We start from the raw sequence: 24,498 nt of genomic DNA, 5'->3' as shown, positions 1-24,498 counted from the left end.
TGATAACCATTTTATTTATAAGTCACTTGAGATTTGAATATAAATTACATTGTTCTTGATTACTGCGCTCAATAGCATGTCAAAATCAACTGTATGATTTGTTATAGTAAGTCTCTATACTTAATACAGAGTAATTGAAAGTATAGCAGACTAGCATTTTACATTATCCGAATATCATTTCAAGGACAGCAATCAATGTTATATATGATCAATGAGAAATGTTATTATTTTATCTTCAGAATTGCAACTTGACGTGATAATGATATAAAACGAGACATAACGAGAAGATAGTTATCAATGGCAACGAATTTCACCACTACAGAAAACGTCACCGGTCACCAACCCGAAGATTTGTCGACTATTCCGACACGCTTAAAACGGCGAATGCAGATATATAACACAACTACTCCAGCAGAGCAGAACTTTCAATACAATGATTCATACAGTATGAACAATTACTCGTCCAATTGTACAAACATGTCCGTCGGAGGAACGGTTGTGGGTACATTTTCATGTAGCGATTGGCAAGATGCCCAGCATGCATTATTCCAGTTGGCGAATTTTTGTCTTATTATTTCATTTCTGACACCAAGTAGTTTTAAACACCATGCTTTCTTTCTGCGACTTGTTATCAGCTTTGGATATTTATTTTTCGGTCTTTGGGCTGGAGTGTTTGTGTGTATGCCTGATGTGTTAGCATGGAATCTTGGGTTTCTTCTGGTTAATTTTGTGCACCTGATGTACCTAGGATATCAAATGTGTCCAACAAGACTAGGACATCTCACCAAGGAGCTTTATGAAAAAATGTTCAAGCCTTTAAACGTAGATAGAAAACGATTCAAAGCATTAACAAACATTGGTGATACTTATTTGTTGACAAAAGGAACATACTATGCCACAGAAGGAAGAACTAAATGTGGGAATAAACTTTCTATTTTGCTAAAAGGCAGGTAAGTTATATTACTTACATTTATCTTTAATGTTGATGTTTAATTTGTTTTTGTTAAGTGTTATTTCGAAAGTATAATGTTAAGAATTGAGAAGTACCTGTCCGAAAATTTGTAAGACTATCAGAAATGAATAGCATGCTTTTGATTAATGTTTTCGTGCTTTTTAGACATAAGTTAATTATTCAAAATAATTTGAATATCTCATAAATTTTCGTCCACGTCTAAATGATACTTAAATTGTTTTTACTCTATAGTTAGTGCACCTAATTGTAATGGTAATTTGAAAATGGCCAACCAATATTTGTTTCTATTCTTAACTTGTTTTTTTTTCTCAACTGAAACTTTAAAATGCATTTTTTTCAGAACCTATGAAATGTTTCATGGGTTTATTCGTCCACCCTTTGTCTCAGATATCCCTATAATCAACTAACCCTACACACTCAAACTCAAAATACATTCCCCAGGGGCAATAAAATTTGATATGTTATTTTTCTCAGGAACAAATCTAATTGAATTCACATTTATCTCACATTTCTGAATTTTTATCATATTCTAATGTAAATAGATTGACACCTTATGTTGCTAATATTAAGCAGAATCTTTCTCTTATGTTACAAGATTATTTTAACATTGTAAACTATATATTGGTTTGCGGCATACGTCTGGCTTGTCTAGATTCTATTATGGTTTATACAGTATAGTGATAAAATATAATGGGAAACATAATGTGTTAGATCTTTTAAGGCTTTGTCGTTAATTAAATTCATTTAGAAGGATAAATATAGATCTGTCAGACTTGTACTTTTATTACTGAATATAATTGTATAAAGAGAAAACTACAATAAACAAACAATACACAGCGTTTTTGTATTACTACAGTATTATACAAATTCACTCTCAACTTGCGTTTGCCATTGCATTGTATGTTCGTTTAAATGTATTAGTTTACTATCCTTTCATTTGAGCTTTTTATTTTGTCATTTGATAAGGGACTTTCTATTTTCAATTTTAATTGGAGTTCGTTATTTTTGTTATTTTACTTTTTAGTATCTCTCGCCTCTTTAGCGCAAGAATTGGCTACGGTTATTTATTCTATTCATTTGAGTAGAAAATATCAAAAAAAATAATAATCTGTGGACAGATAATTTACTTTCAGCAAATGCCGTCATAACTTATATTTCATGTCAACAAAGTAGTATCCCATACATGTACAACCAAGGGTTCAAAATAGAGTCCCCCCCACTTACCGAAGATCATCACGCGTTGGTTGACTGTTTTGTTATGAAACAGTCGGAAAGATCACCCTCGGTTTTTGAAGGGATTGGAAGTGAGTCTTTAAAATTTTGATGTCTTGTTTTGTGGACTGGTGTGAAGTTTTTTTTTTCGTTTTCGTATTACGCAATGGCGTTGTTATTTTGTCCTAAACTTGTATGTTTTAGTTTGCATTTCCCTTCGGTATCGCCAGCCTTCCTGCTATAACTATCAGTGTATAAGAAAAATGTAAGCAAGTGACACAATATTATTTTTCTTCGGTATGGTTTACATATGAGATAACCTATCATCGTTTGTTCGACCGGTTTTTGACAAGGGCACGATTTTGTTTAAAAGTGATTAAGATAATAGCACAATGTTGACTCCTATACCCCTATATTTGACATTTTTACCTTGTGTGTCTGTTTGTTTTGTTCTCGCATCGTTGTCAATATATTGCAATTTGGTTCGACTGTCATACCAGTGAGGGGTTGAACTAGCTATAAAACCAGGTTTTTGATTAGGGAATTTGCTTTTTAAATCTTCCTCGGAGGTCAGTATTTTTGTGATTTTACTTTTTTGGTTGGTACTATAAAACCAGGTTTAATCCATCATTTTCTGCATAAGGACATTTCTGTACCACGTCCGGCATATGACAGTTGAATTCCATTTGATTAATATGTTTAAGATTTTGATTTTGCCATTTGATAAGAAACTTTCCGTTTTGAATTTTTCTTGGAGTTTGGTATTTTTATAATTTTACTTTTTGTTATGGGAGAATTGACTCTAAACCCTCTAGTTTTTCTTTATTTTTTTGCACCCAAATTTTCAATACGTAACATTTTGTTTGTTGTAGAAGTCTATGAGGAAAACACTTATAAAACAAAATAAAACATTTCAATTATACTTACCCAACGTGATGATTTATAAATAATGAATTTTAGATGAATAACAATTACATTTGTTTTTCTATATTGAATTCTTATTTGAGTGAGTAGTATGGAAAGTTGAGACGTCCCTGGAAACACAAACATATCAAATGAACTGAGAAGTGCAAACTCTATGAAAAAATTAACAATGTACCAACATGAAGTTCTTTGTCTAATATGTTCTCCTATTTATTTACTAGTATATTGTAGTCCTGTTATATTATGTTGTCATTTCAATGTTATATTTAACATTGCCATTAAAGTGCAAGGTTTGGCATGCCTCAAAACCAGGTTCAACCCACCACTTTTTCCTTTAAAAATGTCCTGTACCACGTTAGGAAGATGGCCATTGTTATATTATTGATCGTAACTGTGTGTGTTACATTTTAACGTTGCGTCGTTTGTTTTCTCTTATTTTTTAGTGTAAATTCACATTGCGATAAGAGGTGTCAAGGTACTTGTCTATCCCTAATGCATGTATTTGGTTTTGATGTTATATTTGTTATTATCGTGGGATTTTGTCTGATACTTGGTCCGTTTCTGTGTGTGTTACATTTCAGTGTTGTGTCGTTGTTCTCCTCTTATATTTAATTCGTTTCCCTCGGTTTTTGTTTGTTAACCCGATTTTGTTTTTTTTTGTCCATGGATTTATGAGTTTTGAACAGCAGTATACTACTGTTGCTTTTATTCGATCGTTAAAATCAAGCAGAGGGCATATTCGGTAGTGAACAAAATGATTCTCTTTCTGTATGGATAGAACATTGGCGTTAGGGGATAGTTCGTGACGTTGTCCTGAAATAATTGTTTAAGCAGTATAAAAAATGTAAAAAAATTTAAAAAAAAGCCAAAAACAATTGAAAATAAGTTTATTTTTCCAATATTTACCTCAAGTGCCTGTGTTCCCTGTAAAATGAATGGTCGCAAATGCGATTCAAAGTTGCACGAAAAGGTAATAAATTTTACGCGCAAATAAAATTTACCGAAATCGAAAAATTTAAAAACATAGTAAGATATGTTAAAAAATACGTCCGTTCGGAACAAGTCTTGATTTAAGTAGTTTTGTGTACATCGGCCCTGGTTTTTCAATCATATTGATCTAGAATCATTTCAGAGATTCACGTTTTGATCTGTTACAGTATAAATAAGTTGCATACGAATTTGATCAATAATCAATGACATATTAAAAACAAAAGCTGGTAGTTTGACTGATCTGGAACCCATAACTTTGGATTTACCACCATTGATCACTATTCAAAATTACGCCGTGTCTGTTTACTGGATCAATGAAATATATGGGGAGCCATTTTAACAGCCAAATGCCCTTGACAAATCATTTTGCTCGTTATTGCAACTCAAGGGAACCTATAGCTGCAGAAAATCAAATAAAACTGTACGGATGTCTGATGATTTACAGGGTGTATGTCTGAAATTGTTATGTTTTCAATTTTATGTTTTATACTAATGTGTTTCTATTTATAGTGAACGATGACTTTACAAATTGCAATATTTTCATTGAAACTGAACGATTTCAATTATAATCACAGCAGAAATTAATAATCCAATTATAAAATAGACGAAAAGCAACAGCCTGCGACATCATTTTTGTTCGCAGTCGCGATCACTCTCTATTCTCCAGTGTTTTGTTTGCGTTTTACGGAAATCTGTTTGAATTAAAAAAAAATGTGCACTAAAACCTAATAGCAAGTCTGAATACTCATTTTGAAAACATAATACAATTTATTCAAGGTCAAACGTATGCGAGAGATATTTTGGTGATTTTAATTAAATTGCATAAAAAATATCAATAAACAATTCTTACTTGAAGATGTTTTATTTTTATTTTAGAACCTTAGATGATACTGTAAACATCACAATATATAAATCCATTTAAAAAAACGCAGAATCAACAGATCAAACATGTCAAACGAATGGATATCAAATGTCAGATTCTTAGTACCGTTAAGTTTTGTTTAATATTTTGTCTAATTGAATTTCAGGTTGAAAGTGATGTATCAAAATATGTTTCTACATTCTATAGAACCTAATCAATTCATAGATTCCCCAGAGTATGATATGTATGGTAACTGTGATACTGACGAAACATACCAGGTAAGATTACAATGATATTGTTCGTGATACCAAAGTGACACACTATGTAGTAGTACTTATTAAGAAACCGTCCTTGGTACCTGACAGGTGATGTTAAGGAAAGTTTATCTATAAAAGCAATGTCATGTTCAGATGTCAATCTCAAGAACCACATCAATTGTCTTAAGAATTATTTTTAGTATTTGTGATACTGAAGAAAGCATACCATGTATTATAGCAGTGTTTTGTTGGTTGTTGGTCTTGAATGTAGGTCTTTGATAGTTTCTGTTTAATCAATCTATAGACTCGGGACGATTAAGACCTTGAAATAGACTGATTATTGTCATTGTATGGTATGTTCAGTTATTGTCATACATAAGGGGAGATCGTCTATACAATGCCATTTGCAGACATTTTCTTTACCATGGGATACCGTACTGTAGCGAGACAGTTAACAACGCCTTAAGTTTTGAGATTGGCTGCGGGAAAATAGTGTTTTAATTCTAACCCTGTATTATTGATTAAAAATTAATTGAAAGTAATCGTAGCTATTTCCATCAATTGTTTCCTCTTCAACTTCGTACTTTATTTGGCCTTTTTAACTTTTTTGGATCCGAGCGTCACTGATGTGTCTTTTGTAGACGAAACGCGCGTCTGGCGTATATACAAAATTTAGTCCTGGTATATATGATGAGTGTATTTCCTATGAATTTCAAAACATGAATGTTCAATTTCATTTGTTTTGTCTTCGATTTAGCGATTTAGAAAAATGCATTGCCAAGTCATACCGTTCAAAGATATGTTCTGTCTATAAACACTATTGCTGTATGTTTTCCGTTTCTTTCAAAAGGTTTTCTTTTCAAATGTAAAGCACAACAAAGAAACAATATATTAGATATAAGAAGGTGTGGTATGGGTGCCATTGACCCAACTACAATACAAGCAGTAGATTATTGATCATGAAGCCGTAAGATACGAAAAAAAGTCTTATGTTTTTCCCGAAAAAATAAAAATCTAAAAGAATATGTATTCATTTATTAGAAAAAAATTTGTATAGGATAATGAAGTATATTTACATTGGACTAAAGATGAAGTCATTAATTGTAATGATCCTACATTTTGTCATAGAAAAAGTACGTTTAATTGGAAAAAAATGTTTTATGTACATTCAACAGATTCGTGATAGCATTAGACTATAGATAAAACAATATAATTTGAATGAAAGCCAATGGTATTCATAAAACATTTGTATCCACAAATATAAAACACGGATTTAGTACCCCCCAAAAAAAGAGAGAAGACCAAAATAATTGTAATCAAATTTAGTCAGACTACTTTTAGATTAAAAATCACCATTTTTTTGTATTTTCATAGTGAGATCGTGATCTTTCTCTTCTTGTGAATTAAACTTGATTGCATTCTGTTTTGAGACGAAAAAGACTGACGAAAATTACATTGTTACATTTCTTAATTGTCATTGTCTTGCATACTTTAAATTATAATACCTCATGTACACTTGTAAAGAAAATGAAACAATGAAATGGGTCAATTTGCTTTATTGAAATTTCATATTCGTTTTCCTTGTCTGCTTCATAGCCATTCATTAGATATAGAAAGATGTGGTATGAGTGCATGTATTGTCGCTCTGAAAACCTATTGTGGTACATACTTTATATCTGTCTCTCTGTCAAATAATTGTTAACTCTCTCATGACAAAGGACAACTATTAAACACTTTACTTCAAATGAGTTACCCTATACGTGGGACCGTAAATTCATAAAGTGCAATGTTGAATCACTGAAATATTTCATTCTTTATGCTTTACTTTCAAATTGTAATTTTCTGACGTACCTAAATAAGTTTAAAATGTATCCTTTTAATTTACAATGACTTTTCCTGAAATATCGTATATCATCATCTAAAAGTTATATGAATTACATACATTTTATATATGTTCTTCATTATAAAATAATGCATTTACAATTTTAATAGGTGCAGTTCAGAGAGTTTTTCTGTAAATAAACACTATAGCTGCATCTGTTCCATTTATCTCGAATGATTTTTTTCTAACCGTATAGCAATACAAAGTTATGATATAAACGATTAACTCTGGACAAAAACAGTAGTCTCTACATTTTAAAGAAGCATCTGTAAGAAATCTTTAAATAACGAAAATACGTATCACTTTTTGCAGTTGAAAATAAATTCAAACATTATATAAAGATCACTGGAATATCTCCATTCATTAAATATATCTATTTACACGAAAGGGAAGTCTATCTACCTTGAACTAAAGATGAAGTCATTAGTTGTAATAATCCTACAATTTTTCTTTGAAAAAAATACTTTTAATAGGAAACAAAAGTTTTATGTACATATAACTGATTCTTAATATCATCAGACCTTTGATTAAATCATGTAGTTTAAATGAAAGCCAGTGATATATATGAAACTATTTTCCCCATAAAATATAAAACACGGAGCAGTTACTTAGTACAGAAGAAAAAAAACGAAGACCAATATAATTCTAATCAAGTTTGATCAAACTACTTGTGGATAAAAATAACTTCTATTTTTGTATTTTCATCGTGAGATCGTGATTTGTTTTCGTACGAATTAAAATTAATTGCATTCTGTATTGAGACGGGATGACTTTGTTACTTTTCTTAATTGTCGTTGTCTTGTACAAATGAAATTACAATATCTGATTCCATCTACACTTGTTAAGAAAATGACATAGTCGTTTTCCTTGTCGGTTTCCAAGCCATTCAGCATTTGAAAATGCCCGTACCAAGCCAGGAATATGACAGTTATTGTCCATTCCTTTTTTATGTGTTTTGTCGTTTGATTTTGCCATGTGATTATGGACTATGGGTTCAGTATTTTTGTGATTTTACTTTCTACTTTGTCAAGATAAATGATAACTTGTTCATTATTTTATACTTAAAATGAGTTCACTGACATAATTATATTGATGTGCATGCCGAATAAATACCACTTTTCTGCCTTAACTATATAGGTTTTAATGCAAAGCTCTGATTCCTTTCACGGATTTGGCTATACTTTTTGGACCTTTTGGATTATAGCTCTTCAGCTTCATAAGCTTTGGATTTCAAATATTTGGCCACGAGCATCACTGAAGAGACATGTATTGTCGAAATGCGCATCTGGTGCAAGAAAATTGGTACCGCTAATTTTATTAAAATGTATACCTTTATTTAACAATAACTTTTCACTGAAAATACTAAATCATATGTTATGCTGCCTTTGTCTCCCATTTACTAGTATTATTTGAATTTGAATTATTGGCAGTTGTTTCTAACTGATAAACATTCAGTCGCATCGATGTTTTGCATCCATATTGCGAGATCAACATAATGTGTATATACTGTTAAATATATTCGTTAAAATACTGTGAATGACTAGACAGTTCCTCCCTGTTGATAGGCTGTATTCTCATCATAAAATAGTCGTATCATCATGTAGATCGAATTCAAAGGATGAAGATTGCCATTTTCAATTTTACTTGATTTAATAATACGCAATCTTCAAATGTCAAAAGAAACAAATCTAAAATTGAAAATGGACATGGGGAATGTGCCAAAGAAACAACAACCCGACCAAAGAGCAGACAACAGCCTAAATCCACCAATGGGTCGTCCATGCAGCGAGAAACTCCCGCACCAGGAGGCGTGCTTCAGCTGGCCCCTAAACAAAAATGTATACATAAGGCCGTACGGTGACCCATAGTTGTTAATGTTTATGTCATTTTGGTCTTTTGTGGATAGTTTTCTCATTGGCAATCATTTTGATGTGTACAGTTTATGCGCTTAAAAATTAAAATGACAAAAAAAGGCACGTAGTTATACAAGAAAACAAAGGACAAGAAAGCATTCGCATTTGAAAAATAAAAATTGAAAAACGACAAACCTATTACATAAATCCCAAACTTTTGAATTAGCGTTTCCATTAGCCAAGGACAATGTTGTTATGATAATAAAATGTTCTACATTTAACATGACTTTCATCAGTTCCAAATAAAACAAATTATTAAGTATTTCTGTTCTATTTATTTTATGCACACAGTTGTTTTCGCCTCCTTGTGTAATTTTTCATTTTCTGATATTAAGACATTTTGGAGAAAAATAGTTTACTGAAACGATGTTGCTTCCCTAATAAACCACAAATCGACAATTAGTTAGCAATGAAAGTAATTTCAAAAACACGACCAGTGTGCACGGAACTCACAAGATTCTTTGCTTTTATGATGTACTTAAAGTACGGCCCAGTGCAACATTCACTATGCATGGCGTCAATTAAAAGGCTGCATTTTGTTGTTGTTTTTTAAATGCAAATCAAAACCTTTTGGTAGTTTATTTTATGAAAACTTTAAATGAACAGTTGTTTACTCATAAACAAAGCGCTTGATGTCATTTATCCTCCGTGATCTATTTAAAACTTTAATTTTTCACCACACGCATACAAAAGTGCTTTCACATAATACCACTCTTTCGTATATTGCAAATACTAAGTAGATCACAGAAATTGTCAGTGAATGCAATTTTCCTTATTTGATTGAAGAAGTTATTGAATAATTTGAATGCTGAATTAAACACTGTATAATCCAACCAATTCCTAGTAGTTTTATTTTGAAAACAAATTAATTGGGTATAAATGCAGCTAATGCTTGTTTGATTGAATTTAATTCCCTTAAAGTTTAGGAAATCTTTTTTAAATTTAAGGAATGTATCTTCTTGTATGTTTTCTTTGAGTTTGACTATAGTTTTGGTCATTTTTTGTTGTTATAAAAGTGCTCTAACGTTTGTATCAAGTTTTGATAGATTATCAAGTATCATGACCTCGAGTATCACTGCTCCAATATCAAAATATTTAACAGTAAGTTTTCCTATTTTCTGTCGATCAATGTATTACGTAAAAAGAACATTAAATAAGAAAATATATAGAATAGAACGGGGAAAATGTTAATTAATAATCTGTTATAATACTAAAAAGGCTTACAACAATTACACAGCAACAGTACAAAAAACACACATCAATAACCATTATCGTTTCAACGAATGATCGCATTAACTTCAAATATGATTAATATTCTGTTATGAACTCATGTAGCACTTAAAGGCTAATATTTTATAACGATTCCATACAGCAATTGCAGTTCAGGAAGACCCGATATTGTGTCCAATACCATAAATACGTATGTCTATTCTTCCAAACAAATGCAAGGTTAATTGTTTCCTTCCTTTTGTATAGTACACTGTTATTGCCTCTGTGTTTTCGTCATTAATATTGTATATGTCTGGTTATTGGTTCTCTAGTTTTCTAAAGTGTGTTTATTGGATTGCTTAACTGATATGTCATTAGATAAATTGAAGTCTTCAATTGAGTTAAATGAGCTGACAATTTGAATTCAAAATTCATTTCGTATCAAATACTTGTAAACGAAAGAATTTTATGAATGACAATGAAATATGCATCTTTCTACAAACCTAAATGGTTTTCATGATTAAATCATTGTGAAAAGGTTAACGGCAATAACTTTCCCATGTGTCCTTTCAACACTGTTTCTTTATTGAAACGATAACACATCGTTCGCTATAATAAAGGAAACAGGTACACGTATCTGCACTTTATTGGTAGTGACTATATTCCAATCAATAATATGTTCTAAATAATTGCAGAAAGACAAGACCTTAGTGCTCGCATCTTTACGTAATGTGTAGAACCTCATAATGATAAATCCCCTTTGCAAACAAAGCTGTATATATTGAAGGATGTAGAATTGAAACACAATTAAACATAATCTATATATCACTGGATTTCGGTACTTCAAATTATTTAAACATTTACTAAATTATTTCACAGATACAAAGATTTTGTTTGGGAGTTTGCCTTAAACTGTAGAAAACTTATCACAAACGGGATACCACAACCTCGATTTTGACGAGTATCTTGTTTGCAGAGCCCTTAAAATTAGATAAGATCCATGTAACATTGAAAAAAACATATTTGAACATAGTTATCATTTCAACACTGACATAAGATATTCAATATCATTTAGGCGGTACAAGCATTCGTTTTGCTATTTAGAAATTTATACATTACTAGAGCACATACCGCGGATCTGTGACTGAATTAAAGTATATAACTATGCGCAAGCCTTATTTTAGTATTAGTATTGTCATCTGATAAAGTCATGCCGATTTTAAGATACACAGTTTTCTCTGCTTTCAAATCTTTCTATTTGAATCCGTCGAACCGGAACTTATCAATTATTGGTAATATTAATTATTTGCAAATGTGACAAAAAGTCCTGGAATGGGGTATTTTTTAATCAACAGATTTGTCCTATATCAGTTATAAATAAAGTTTGAATTCGTTGATTCGCTGTTTAACGTCATACCCGCTGACAAATTGAAAACTGTACCTATACGCCTTATTTTTAGTCCAGATTTTTAGTATTCGTATTGTTAACCTCTTAGAAAGTCTTACTGATTAAAATACTACAATAGGTAACAATTTGACAATTTAGTAGTGTCAACCCTATGATTATGACCCGTGTATATAGCATATTAATCCTGAATACACCGTTTGGTGGTGCGCCTGTCAGATGCAGAACGTACAGATAATGTAATAGGTAACAGGTGAATATACTATTGGTATCGGTATCGGACTCGACCCGGAACTTCTTAATTATTGGCAATATTAATTACGTGGAAGACAAAAGGACCTGGAGTGATGTAATTTTTAATCTACACAATTGTACTATATTAATTGCATATAAAGTTGAATTCTTTGATTCGTCGATTTTACGTGATGACGGCTGACAAATTGGACCTCGTCTTTTTAGTATTATAGATTTAATTTCATTCATATTTAGTATTGAAAACTTACGGTCATACATCCCGCAATATCAATTCTTATATTCAGCCTTTGCATACGGACACTTTTTTCTTAGAATAGTATTGACATCTTTGCACTAAATTCATTAAATGTGTACTGATTGATATTTCAGTTTGGAAAATATGCAGTATTCAAGAGTAGTAAATGGATTTTTAGAACTGCAGGTACTCTCAGATCGCAACTGTTCGTTTTTAGTCTTTTGTAATGTTTTTGCGCTTTTGGTCGATCTAATTTTTGCTTTGTATTCTTATAATATTCTGCCACACTTATGTCTTAGGTTATAGTGAGTCTTTACTGGTGCTAGTTTTCATGCTTAATCCCGAGACATTGTATATGTGCCGATACATTCTTACTGAAGTCAGAAACTTGACACGTTGTGGTTGTCATTGGTTGCTGTCTATCATAGCAGGTTCTGAGATTATGTTTTCAGCTAAAAATCAGGCCGTTGGTATTCTCGTTCGAATTGTTTCACATGTTGTCATGAATGGGTTTTAACACATTTCAAAATTATTTAATTACGGTGACCATTTTATGCTTAAATATATGTCAATTGCTCTCTTTTGGATATTATTTTCATCAGAAATCATATCACTTCTTATTCTTATATTCAAAATAGTGTGTGAACAAATGGCCATTCAACACTAGCAGGGATTCAGATTAGAACAGAAGCTAACAACAATTTGCCAGTTTAAGTCGCTTGACGCACAAATCAGTTTCCTTTCCCTATGCACAAAACACCATAAGTGCCAAAATCAATTTTCTACTTCTTTTCTATACGCTTTTAGTCCTTTTTTGTCACGTACACGTTTGATTATCTAACTTTTCTAACTGATTACTCGGCTATTTATAACAATTTCAATGTGCGATGGCTTATGAAGTTGAAACAGGCAAAGTTTATTTTTTAGTAAACACAAATTGATGTCTAAACAGAAACAGTCTGTTTACATCTAAACATGTGATTGTAAATATTTTTTTATGTGGAGGTATTCTGCTAGTTATTGCTAGTGTATTTAAAACCAATAAAATATTTTTGGCATCTAGATGGCACATGGTAACCAGTGACCTTTAAATAAAAACGTTGTTTAATACAGATATATATATATGAAAAATGTTAATCAGGTATAACCGAGATCAAACAATGAATAGGCAAAATAAATGAAACATGTAAGAGCTTTTAAAGATGCATTTTGACCTATGATGGTTTACTTTTATAAATTGTTATTCGGATGGAGAGTTGTATCATCGGCACTCACACCACATCTTTCTATATCTATTGATAAAAAAAGGAAGGAAAAGTAATATATATAGAGAGAGACTCAAACAACAATATAGAAAATCACAAACTAATTCTTAGTACAATATTGTAACTATACATTTGCCTAACGTGAAAACATCATTGTCCATTTGGTGGGCTTTGAGTTTGATATCCTAACATCAATTTTACGTATATCCTACAACTGTATGTCAATCTTATTTTAAGCCATTGGACAAGATTTTCTCGGACTGCATATGATTTCTTAATACTTTTAAAATACAATTTGAATGTGTTAGTTTAGAAAATATGATACATTTAAGAGAAGGTATTGGCTCTGAACTTTCTTTTAGAACTGCACCTACTCGCAGATCAACCTTTAGATGAAAGAGGGACGAAAGATACCAAAGGGACAGTCAAACTCGTAAATCAAAAACAAACTGACAACGCCATGACGTGCGTCTTAAATATTGATATTCAAGGATAACCTTGTTGTGCGTTTCGGATTCCTATCACGTTTTGTTGTTCTTTGGTGCCTGTAAACATATGAATACTTTAAATGTACAGTTATTTACTCATAAAAGATTCAAGCACTTGCTATCATTTATCCTCCGTGATTTATTAAAAACCTTAAATTTCCACCACACGCATGCATAACTGCCTTAACATAATAGCGCTCCTTCGTACATTTGATATACTAAGTAGATCACATAAATTGATGCAAAAACAAAATGTCGGGTATGCAATTTTCCTTATTCGATTACAAGATGTATTGAATAATTTGAATGCTGCATTAAATACGGTATAATCTAACCAACTCCTAGTAGTTTCATTTTGAAAACAAATTAATTGGGTAAATGCATATAATGCTTGTTTAATTGAACTGCGTTCTTGTAAATTTAAGGAATGTATCGCCCACATGCAATGCTTGATGTTTTGTTTGAATTAAGCTATACTTTTTGGTAATTTTTTTGTTATTTTAAAAGTGCTTTAATGTTTGTATCAAGTTTTGATAGATTATCAAGTATCATGACCTCGAGTATCACTGATCCAATATTAAAATATTTAACAGTAACTTTTCCTATTTTCTGTCGATCAATGTAACATCTAAAAAGTACATTAAATAACAAAATATATAGAATAGAACGGGGAAAATGTTCATTTATAATCTGTTATACTAAAAAGGCTTACAACAATTACACAGCAAAAGTACAAAAGAACACGTCAATAACCAATATCGTTTCAAAGAATTGTCGCATTAACTTCAAATAAGATTATTATTCTGTTATGAACTCATGCTGCACTTAAAGGCTTATAATTTATAACGATTGCAGTTCAGGAAGACCCGATATTGTGTCCAATACCATAAATACGTATGTCTATTCTTCCAAACAAATGCAAGGTTAATTGTTTCCTTCCTTTTGTATAGTACACTGTTATTGACTCTGTGTTTGTGTCATCAATATTATATATGTCTGGTTATTGGTTCTCTGGTTTTCTAAAGTGTGTTTATTGGATTGCTTAACTAATATGTCATTACATAAATTGAAGTCTTCAATTGAGTTAAATGAGCTGACAATTTAAATTAAAAATTGATTTCGTTTCAAATACTTCTACACGAAAGAATTTTATGAGTGACAATGAAATATGCATCTTTCTACAAACCTAAATGGTTTTGATGATTTACTGATTGTGAAAAAGTTTACGGCAATTACTTTCCCATGTGTCATTTCAACACTATTTCTTTATTGAAACGATAACACATCGTTCGCCATAATAAATGAAACAGGTACACGTATCTGCACTTTACTGGTAGTAACTATATTCCAATCAATGATATTGTCTAAGTAATTGCAGCAAGACAAGACCTTAATGCTCGCATCTTTACGTAATGTTTCGGTTAGTTGGGTGTAGAACCTCATAATGATGAATCCTCTTTTCCAACAAAGCTCTTCATATTGAAGGTTATAGAATTGAAACTCAATTGAACATAATCTATATATCACTGGATGTCGGTACTTCAAATTGTTTAACACATTTACTAAATTATTTCAAAGATACAAAGATTTTGTTTGGAAGTTTACCTTAATCTGTAGAAAACGGGATGCCACAACTTCGATTTTACAAGTATCTTGTTTGGAGAGCCCTTAATATTAGATAAGATCCATGTAACATTGAAAAAACATATTTTAACAAAGCTATCATTTCAACACTGAAATAAGATATTTTAATATCATTTTAATAGGCCGTGCAAGCATTCGTTTTGTTATTTAGAAACTTATTCATCACTTAATATCATTCATATTTAGTAATGAAAACGTACGGTCATACATCCAGCAATATCGATTCTAATATTCAGCCTTTGCATACGGACATATTTGTCTTAGACTTGTGCTGACATCTTTGCACTAAATACATTAATGTGTACTGATTGATAATTCAGTTTTGAAAATATGAAATATGCAAGAGTAGTAAATGGATTTTGAGAACGGCATTTACTTTCAGATCGCTACTGTTCGTCTTTAGTCTTTTGTCTTTTTTTGCTCTTTTGGTCGATCTAATTTTTGCATTGTATTCTTATAATATTCTTCCACACTTATGTCTAAGGTTATGATGAGTCTTTTCTGGTGCTAGATTTAATGTTTAATCCCGAGACATTGTATATGTGCCTATACATTCTTACTGAAGTCAAAAACTTGACACTTAGTGGTTTTCGTTGGTTGCTGTCTATCATAGCAGGTTTTGATTTTATGTTTTCTGCATAAATCAGGACGTTGATATTCGCTTTCGGATTGTTTCACATGTTGTCATGTATGGGTTTTAACTCATTTCAAAATTATAAAATTACGGTGACCAAGTTCTGCTTAAATATATGTCATTTGCTCTCTTTTGGATATTTTTTTCATCAGCAATCATATCACTCCTTATTCTGAAACTAAAAATAGTTGGTGAACCGATGGCTATTAAACACTAGTAGGGATTCAGATTAGAACGGAAGCTAACAACAATTTGCCAGTTAAAGTAGCTTGACGCACAAATCAGTTTCCCTTCTCTATGAACAAAACACCATAAGTGTCAAAAAACAATTTTCTACTTCTTTTCTAGACGCTTTTATTCCTTTTTTGTCACGTACACGTTTGATTATTGAATTTTCTAACTGATTACTCGGCTATTTAAAACAATTTCAATGTGCGTTGGCGTATGAAGTTGAAATAGGCAAAGTTAATTCTTTCAGTAAACACAAATTGATGTCATATTTTGAATTCGAAACAGCCTGTTTCACATCAAAACATGTGATTATTAAAGCAAACGCTTGTGAATAAAATTGTTTTATCCAGAGGTTTTCTGCTAGTGATTGCACGTGTTTTAAAAACCACATACATATTTTTGGCATCTAAAAGACACATGGTTACCAGTGACCTTCAAATAAAGACGTTTTTAAATACAGGTATCAGTGTACTTGATATGTATCTCTTGAATAGTATTAATCAGGTATAACCGAGACCAAACAATGAATAGGCAAAATAAATGAATCATTTAAGAGCTTTTAAAGATGCATTTTGACCTATAATGGTTTACTTTATAAATTGTTATATGGATGGAGAGTTGTCTCATTGGCCCTCACACCTAATCTTCCTATATCTTTTGACCAAAAAAAATGTTGTAAAGAAAAGTAAAATATATATAGAGAGACTCAAACAACAATATAGCAAATCACAAACTAATCCTTAGTACAATATTGTAACTATACATTTGCCTAACGTGAAAACATCATTGTCCATTTGGTTGGCTTTGAGTTTGATATCCTAACATCAATTTTACGTATATCCTACAACTGTATGTCAATCTTATTTTAAGCCATTGGACAAGATTGTCTCGGACTGCATATGATTTCTTAATACTTTTAAAATACAATTTGAATGTGTTAGTTTAGAAAATATGATACATTTAAGAGTAGGTATTGGCTCTGAACTTTCTTTTAGAACTGCACCTACTCGCAGATCAACCTTTAAATGAAAGAGGGACGAAAGATACAAAAGGGACAGTCAAACTCGTAAATCAAAAACAAACTGACAACGCCATGACGTGCGTCTTAAATATTGATATTCAAGGATAACCTTGTTGTGCGTTTCGGATTCCTATCACGTTTTGTTGTTCTTTGGTGCCTGTAAACATATGAATACTTTAAATGTACAGTTAGTTACTCATAAAAGATTCAAGCACTTGCTATCATTTATCCTCCGTGATCTATTAAAAACCTTAAATTTCCACCACACGCATGCATAACTGCCTTAACATAATAGCGCTCCTTCGTATATTTGATATAATAAGTAGATCACATAAATTGATGCAAAAACAAAATGTCCGGTATGCAATTTTCCTTATTCGATTACAAGATGTATTGAATAATTTGAATGCTGCATTAAATACGGTGTAATCTAACCAATTCCTAGTAGTTTCATTTTGAAAACAAATTAATTGGGTAAATGCATATAATGCTTGTTTAATTGAACTGCGTTCTTGTAAATTTAAGGAATGTATCGCCCACATGCAATGCTTGATGTTTTGTTTGAATTAAGCTATACTTTTTGGTCATTTTTTTGTTGTTTTAAAAGTGCTTTAACGTTTGTATCAAGTTTTGATAGATTATCAAGTATCATGACCTCGAGTATCACTGATCCAATATCAAAATAATTTACAGTAATTTTTCCTTCTTTCTGTCGATCAATGTAACACGTAAAAAGTACATTATATAACAAAATATATAGAATAGAACGGGGAAAGTGTTCATTTATAATCTGTTATACTACAACAAAGGCTAACAACAATTCAACTAGTAGTCGCATTAACTTCAAAAAAGATTAATATTCTGTTATGAACTCATGCTACACCTAAAGCTAATAATGTATAACGATTCCATACAGCAATTGGAGTTCAGTAAGACACGATCTTGTGTTCAATACCATAAATACTTATGTCTATTATTCCCAACGACTGCTAGGTTAATTGATTCCTTCCTTTTGTATATTACACTGTTATTGCCTCTGTGTTTTCGTCATCGATATTGTATATGTCTGGTTATTGGTTCTCTGATTTTCTAAAGTGTGTTTATTGGATTGTTTAACTGATATGTCATTACATAAATTGAAGTCTTCAATTGAGTTAAATGAGCTGACAACTTAAATTCAAAATTCATTTCGTATCAAATACTTTTACACGAAAGAATTTTATAAGTGACAATGAAATATGCAGCTTTCTACAAACCTAAATGGTTTTCATGATTAACGTATTGTGAAAAATTTTACGGCAATTACTCTCCCATGTGTCCTTTCAACACTGTTTCTTTATTAAAACCATAATACATCGTTCGCCATAATAAAGGAAACAGGTACACGTATCTGCACTTTACTGGCTGTTTCTATATTCCAACCAATGATATGGTCGAAGTTAGTGCAGCAAGACAAGACCTTCATGATCGCATCTTTACGTAATGTTTTGGTTAGTTGGGTGTAGAACCTCATAATAATAAATCCTCTTTTAAAACAAAGCTGTTCATATTGAAGGTTATAGAATTGAAACTCAATTATACTAAATTATTTCACAGATACAAATATTTTGTTTGGGAGTTTGCCTTAAACTGTAGAAAACTTATCACAAACGGGATACCACAACCTCGATTTTACGGGTATCTTGTTTGCAGAGCCCTTAAAATTAGATAAGATCCATGTAACATTGAAAAAAACATATTTGAACATAGTTATCATTTCAACACTGAAATAAGATATTTCAATATCATTTTAATAAGCGGTACAAACATTCGTTTTGTTATTTAGAAATTTATAATTGATGTCTTTTTTTAAATTCGAAACAGCCTGTTTACATCAAAACATGATTATTAAAACTGACGATTGTGAATATCATTTTTTTTTTATCTGGATGTATTCTGCTAGTGATTGCTAGTGTATTTAAAACCAATAAAAATATTTTTGGCATCTTGATGGCACATGGTAACCAGTGACCTTCAAATAAAGACGTTGTTTAATACAGGTATCTGTGCAAATGATATGTATCTATTGAAAAGTGTTAATCAGGTATAACAGAGGGACGAAAGATACCAAAGGGACAGTCAAACTCATAAATCTAAAACAAACTGACAACGCCATGGCTAACATCAATTTTACGTATATCCTACAAATGTATGTCAATCTTATTTTCAGCCATTGCACAACATTTTCTTGGACAGCATATGATGCTTTTTACATTTTATATTGGTGCGTATGTGCTGCTATACATCTGTCTTATGTTATAGTGAGTGCTAGCTAACAAGTTAAGCCCTTTGACATATGCATTGTTCGAAGTCCGAAATCTGAAACTAAATGGTTGTCGTTGGTTTGCTCGTTCGAGTTGTTTCAGAAATTCACATGTCGGGGCCCTTTATGGCGTGCTATAGTATATGGAATCATCATAGTTATAGGCAGAACAGTGACATATAATTATTAATATATAGATCATTTGGTCACTGTTGGATATTTGTTACATTGGCAATCATATCACTGTTTATTCTCATATCAAAAATAGTTTGTGAACCAATGGTCATTTAACTCTAGCAGGAATTCAGATTAGAACAGGAACTTACAACGATCTGCAATATTATGTCACGCTTGACACACGAATCAGTGTCCTTTCCATCTTCACAAAACGCCATAAGTGTCAGAATCAATTTTCTATTTCCTTTTAGTCACGTAGACGTTTGATTACTTTACTTATATAACCCAGCCTCAATAAATAAAACGGGAAAATGAAATGAATACTCAGCTATTTATAAATCAAATTTTCTAATGTGCGTCAGCTTATGTAGTTGAAACAGTCAACGTATCAGGTAAACTCAACTTGATATCTTATTTTGAATTCGAAACAGCTTGCCAGTTTTTATGGTATTTAGAAATATTCTGCTAGTGAGTTGTAGAACAATAAAAATTGGTATCTAGATGAGACAAGGCAGCAAGTGACCTTAAAAAAAGCTGTTTAAACCATGTATCAACTAGTGCATGTGACATGTATCTCCTGAATAATGATTATAATTATCAAAATTATTCAAAAGCATTAATAGCTGCACTGTCAAAATTATTGAAATTGTGTACGAACAAGTACAAATAGATAGACGCAAACAAAAAAACAGCAAACCATCAACTCATACCTAAAAAAATAACCATACATTTTGTGTGTCACATGAGTCTGAAAGATGTGCTTGTTGGTATTAACTTATCATATGCGTTTCTGGTAAACAAATTATGGTAAAAACGATTATTGCAATAATCACAAAATGCTGAAGATTCTTTTAAAATAACATTTTCAAATGATAGAAGTTTGCTTAGACCAAATAGTGTGATCTTAAGTCATTAGTTTATGCTAAACGATTATCTGTCATATATCACATATTGCAACTATCTTTATCTTATTGATTTTTGTAGTTTCTGGTAATACCACCTACATCCAAATACACTTCATTATGTTAACAAACGATTATTTATTTTTGAAGGTGTCTATTGTAGCATCTGAAGACAGCTTTCTACTAACAATGTCTGTTATAAAACTTAAAACATATCTAGATACCGATCCATTTATCTCAACTGTATTTTACAACGTGGTTGGAAAGGACGTAAGCAATAAGCTTTACCAAATCCAAGAATTGTTATTAAATAATCCAGACTATATGCAAGCATTACCAAGTCGTCAGTCATCTATGGTGAATCTTAGGAGTGCCCTTGTAACACAAAACTCGTCAGTTGCATTATATAAATTGAATTGTTTTGGAGTCGACCTGAAAGGTGAGTATTTGAAATAATCATAATTGTCATTTATTCGGTGTAAAAGAGGGACGAAAGATACCAAAGGGACAGTCAAACTCGTAAATCTAAAACAAACTGACAACGCCATGGCTAAAAATGAAAAATACAAACAGAAAACAATAGTTCACATGACACAACATAGAAAACTAAAGAATAAACAAAACGAACCCCACCAAACACTAGGGGTGATCTCAAAGAGAGGCAAAGATACAAAAGGAATATTCTAACTCATTAGTTGAAAAACAATCTGACAATGCCTTGGAAAAAGCGAAGAATGACGAAAAGACAAACAAGAGTAAATTAAACACACTTACAAGACTATAAAGTCTGAGCAACAGTAATGTAATATCTTTTTTTTAAATATCTTTCCCTTATTTGTTATTGCTTGTGGACCCTAGTTCCACGTCTTGTTTTCTTCAAATTTAAAACATGATAAATGCTGTTAAATACTGTTCATTGTTCTATGACATCTAGAAAAAGTATATTGTACAAAATACTTTAAAAAGGGATGTTGATAAATTGATAAGGTTGACAGTTTTCTATTTTGGGTTTGGTTTAGTCAAATTTGTAAACATGTTGGGCTGATTGTGTGTAAATGGAGACAACAAAAGTATACATTGTTCAAAGTAATAAATTGAGTGTAAACAATCCAGGTTACAAACTAAAACCGAGGGAAAATGTCAACTATAAAAGGAAAACGATAGAACAACAAAAAAACTGGAGTGCAACAAAACAAACACCATAATACATAGAAAAGAACTATTTGATAACCACTGGTAATAAGGCTAACCAGACTTCTCGCTTATATGGCAATATTAAACAATATCGCTAAAATAACAACATCACTTGACAGGAATACAGTTTAATCAAACGCAAGAATACCAAGCACAGAGAAACGCATAAATATATGATATAATAGTACATTCATCTCATGTAGACCACGTTATACATTGTAACAAAGAACATCTTTCATCACCGACAACACAAGGCTCATTAAGCAGTGACGTACCGTTATGACGCCTTATATAATTGGAAATAGATCGAAAATTTACAATTATTTCACAATACAAGTCCAAACGTTTCAATGACACTTTTGAAACATTTAATCAGTATAGAATATTTGTAATTCGAACACAACCGAAGTATGATCAAGTGTAAACATAAAGATTTATAGAATATTCAAATATAGAAACATGTTCAACATCAATTCACCAATGCGCGTAATGTGTATTAATTTCTTTAAGATTTACATTTCAGGTTGGAACATCAACCAACATTCCAGTGGCGAAGAGACAATAACACATTACCCTGTTGAAACTTTTGAAAGTCAAGTATAATTCTAGTGATACTTTACATACTATTGTTATAGCATTGGTACCAAAGATTGACAAAAGAACACGCTTTATTATAAACAAAAGATGCTCAACATATTTGTGTTTACTTACTTGATAACTTTTAACAATCGATGGACTTTGAGGGATTCGAACTATACTGAAAAGAAATCTTATTTTTTAATTTTATTTTTCACAATTTGTGCAAACCGTATAAGTTGTACAAGATAGTTTCTGGCATACAAAATTTTCTTTCAAGGTAATATTCCGCCAAAGTTGTCGAAGTAGAATACGTTTAACGATATAAAAAAGAGAAATCACAAAAGGACTGACTTCCGCGGAAAATTCAAAAAGGAAAGTCCCTAATCAAATGTCAAAATCAACACCTCAAACACACACAAAAAGTTGACTATTTTAAAAAGAAGTTTTCAAGAACACCCTCCCTCCCCGACACACACAGTATATCTAAACTAATCAACAAGGTTAACTTTTGTGTTGGTATAGCTGATAAAATATCTCAATTAAATTGGAAATGGCCTACAGATGGCAGTGCTGTTTGTTATCATTTTTTTTATTCCTTTCGATTGCATTTTGATACAATCTTGTTGATTTCGACTCGAACTGTCTCATTCCTAACTTAGAACAGGCATTTCCTTATGTAGAAAATTTTTAGCTAAAACTGGTTTTACAGCTAGCTTAACTTCTAATTTGTTTGATACCTACATATTGACAACAATGTGTGAGCAAATAATTCCCGCCATAATAGGTAAAAATGCTAACAATTGGGGTACAACAGTCAACATTGTGGTATAAAACCAATCACTATAAAACCAAATAGCCATTTTGACAAAGAAAAGCAAAATAACGTAAAGACAATTTATAGACAAACTACATTTGCAAACTTGAAAGACAAGAGTATTAATTGACTTTACCGCAATGAGACAACAAAAACGCCCTTCGAGAAGGTACTGAAAACTTCAGTGGAAGAAGATGTTATTTCTTTTTTAGAAATCTATAGAAATCGTAATGTAACATTCGGGAAACATCAGATTTTAACTAGTCGCATTACAATTGTAACTTTGTGATAATAGATTCTGGTGTATAAAATCATAACCGTAACAATGTCCTGTGTTTTCTGGACGGTGTTCATTGGAACGGCAATGGTCTTCATAAACTGTTCAGTTCTTTGTGGATTAGATAAGAAGTTCTTGTATGATTCCCAAGCAACAATTATCCAGTATAGTATAAATGGAGAGGATGTTATAACGTGTAGGTCATTATTCAGCCTACAGTATTGAGAACAATTCATACCGTATACGTACCATTATCAAACGAGAAATTTCATTGCGTATAATTAATTGATAACAAAACAATTTATAAAAAACAAATATGACAGACATAAAACAAAGACAACCACTGAACAATAGGCTTGGGACAATCGCCTGAAGAACGTTACGTCCTGATCTGAAGTCTTGCTTTCTTGTATTTGACGGATCGTATTTTGAGAATCGGGAATTCTATAGGATCTATCGGAACAGTTTCTGACGGTTTTGTGACATGCAAAAATACAAATTGGGTCAGAATCGGACTGCAAAGTGAATTATCGGGACCAATTCGATCGCAAACGGCTGAATTGGGACAGTTCCTGGTCATAATACGATTGGTGTCGTGATTTAATAAAAATGTTTAAAACTTTTGATAATTTCAGCAATGAATTTCAGGATTGTATTCGATTTTGACTTTTTTAATCGGGAAAAGGACAGCAGTAAAAAAAAATATGAATTTATTACCGAGGGTTTATTGATCACTCAGATATTTAAAAAAACAGATGAAAAAAGTAAAATCACAAAAGTAAAGAATTCAGAGGACAATCAAATCGGTAAATTCCAAATCACATGGCAAAATCAAACGACAAAACAAATAAAA

The 24,498-nt window shown here is 31.5% G+C and overlaps 1 protein-coding gene across 1 annotated transcript; it reads left to right on the top strand.

The window, feature by feature from the left end:
• Positions 1 to 243: 243 nt before the first annotated feature.
• LOC134686407 (blood vessel epicardial substance-A-like) lies at positions 244 to 22,669 on the top strand. Its single transcript, XM_063546076.1, has 4 exons — positions 244 to 950; positions 5,128 to 5,239; positions 20,932 to 21,220; positions 22,499 to 22,669. Exons 1-4 carry the CDS (start codon positions 298 to 300, stop codon positions 22,576 to 22,578), a joined length of 1,134 nt encoding a protein of 377 aa, XP_063402146.1. The 5' UTR covers positions 244 to 297; the 3' UTR covers positions 22,579 to 22,669.
• The last annotated feature ends 1,829 nt before the right edge of the window (positions 22,670 to 24,498 follow it).

This window comes from Mytilus trossulus, chromosome 10 (assembly GCF_036588685.1).
Source record: "Mytilus trossulus isolate FHL-02 chromosome 10, PNRI_Mtr1.1.1.hap1, whole genome shotgun sequence".
Taxonomy (NCBI): Eukaryota; Metazoa; Mollusca; class Bivalvia; order Mytilida; family Mytilidae; genus Mytilus; species Mytilus trossulus.
This window is presented reverse-complemented; position numbering and strand designations above follow the sequence as displayed.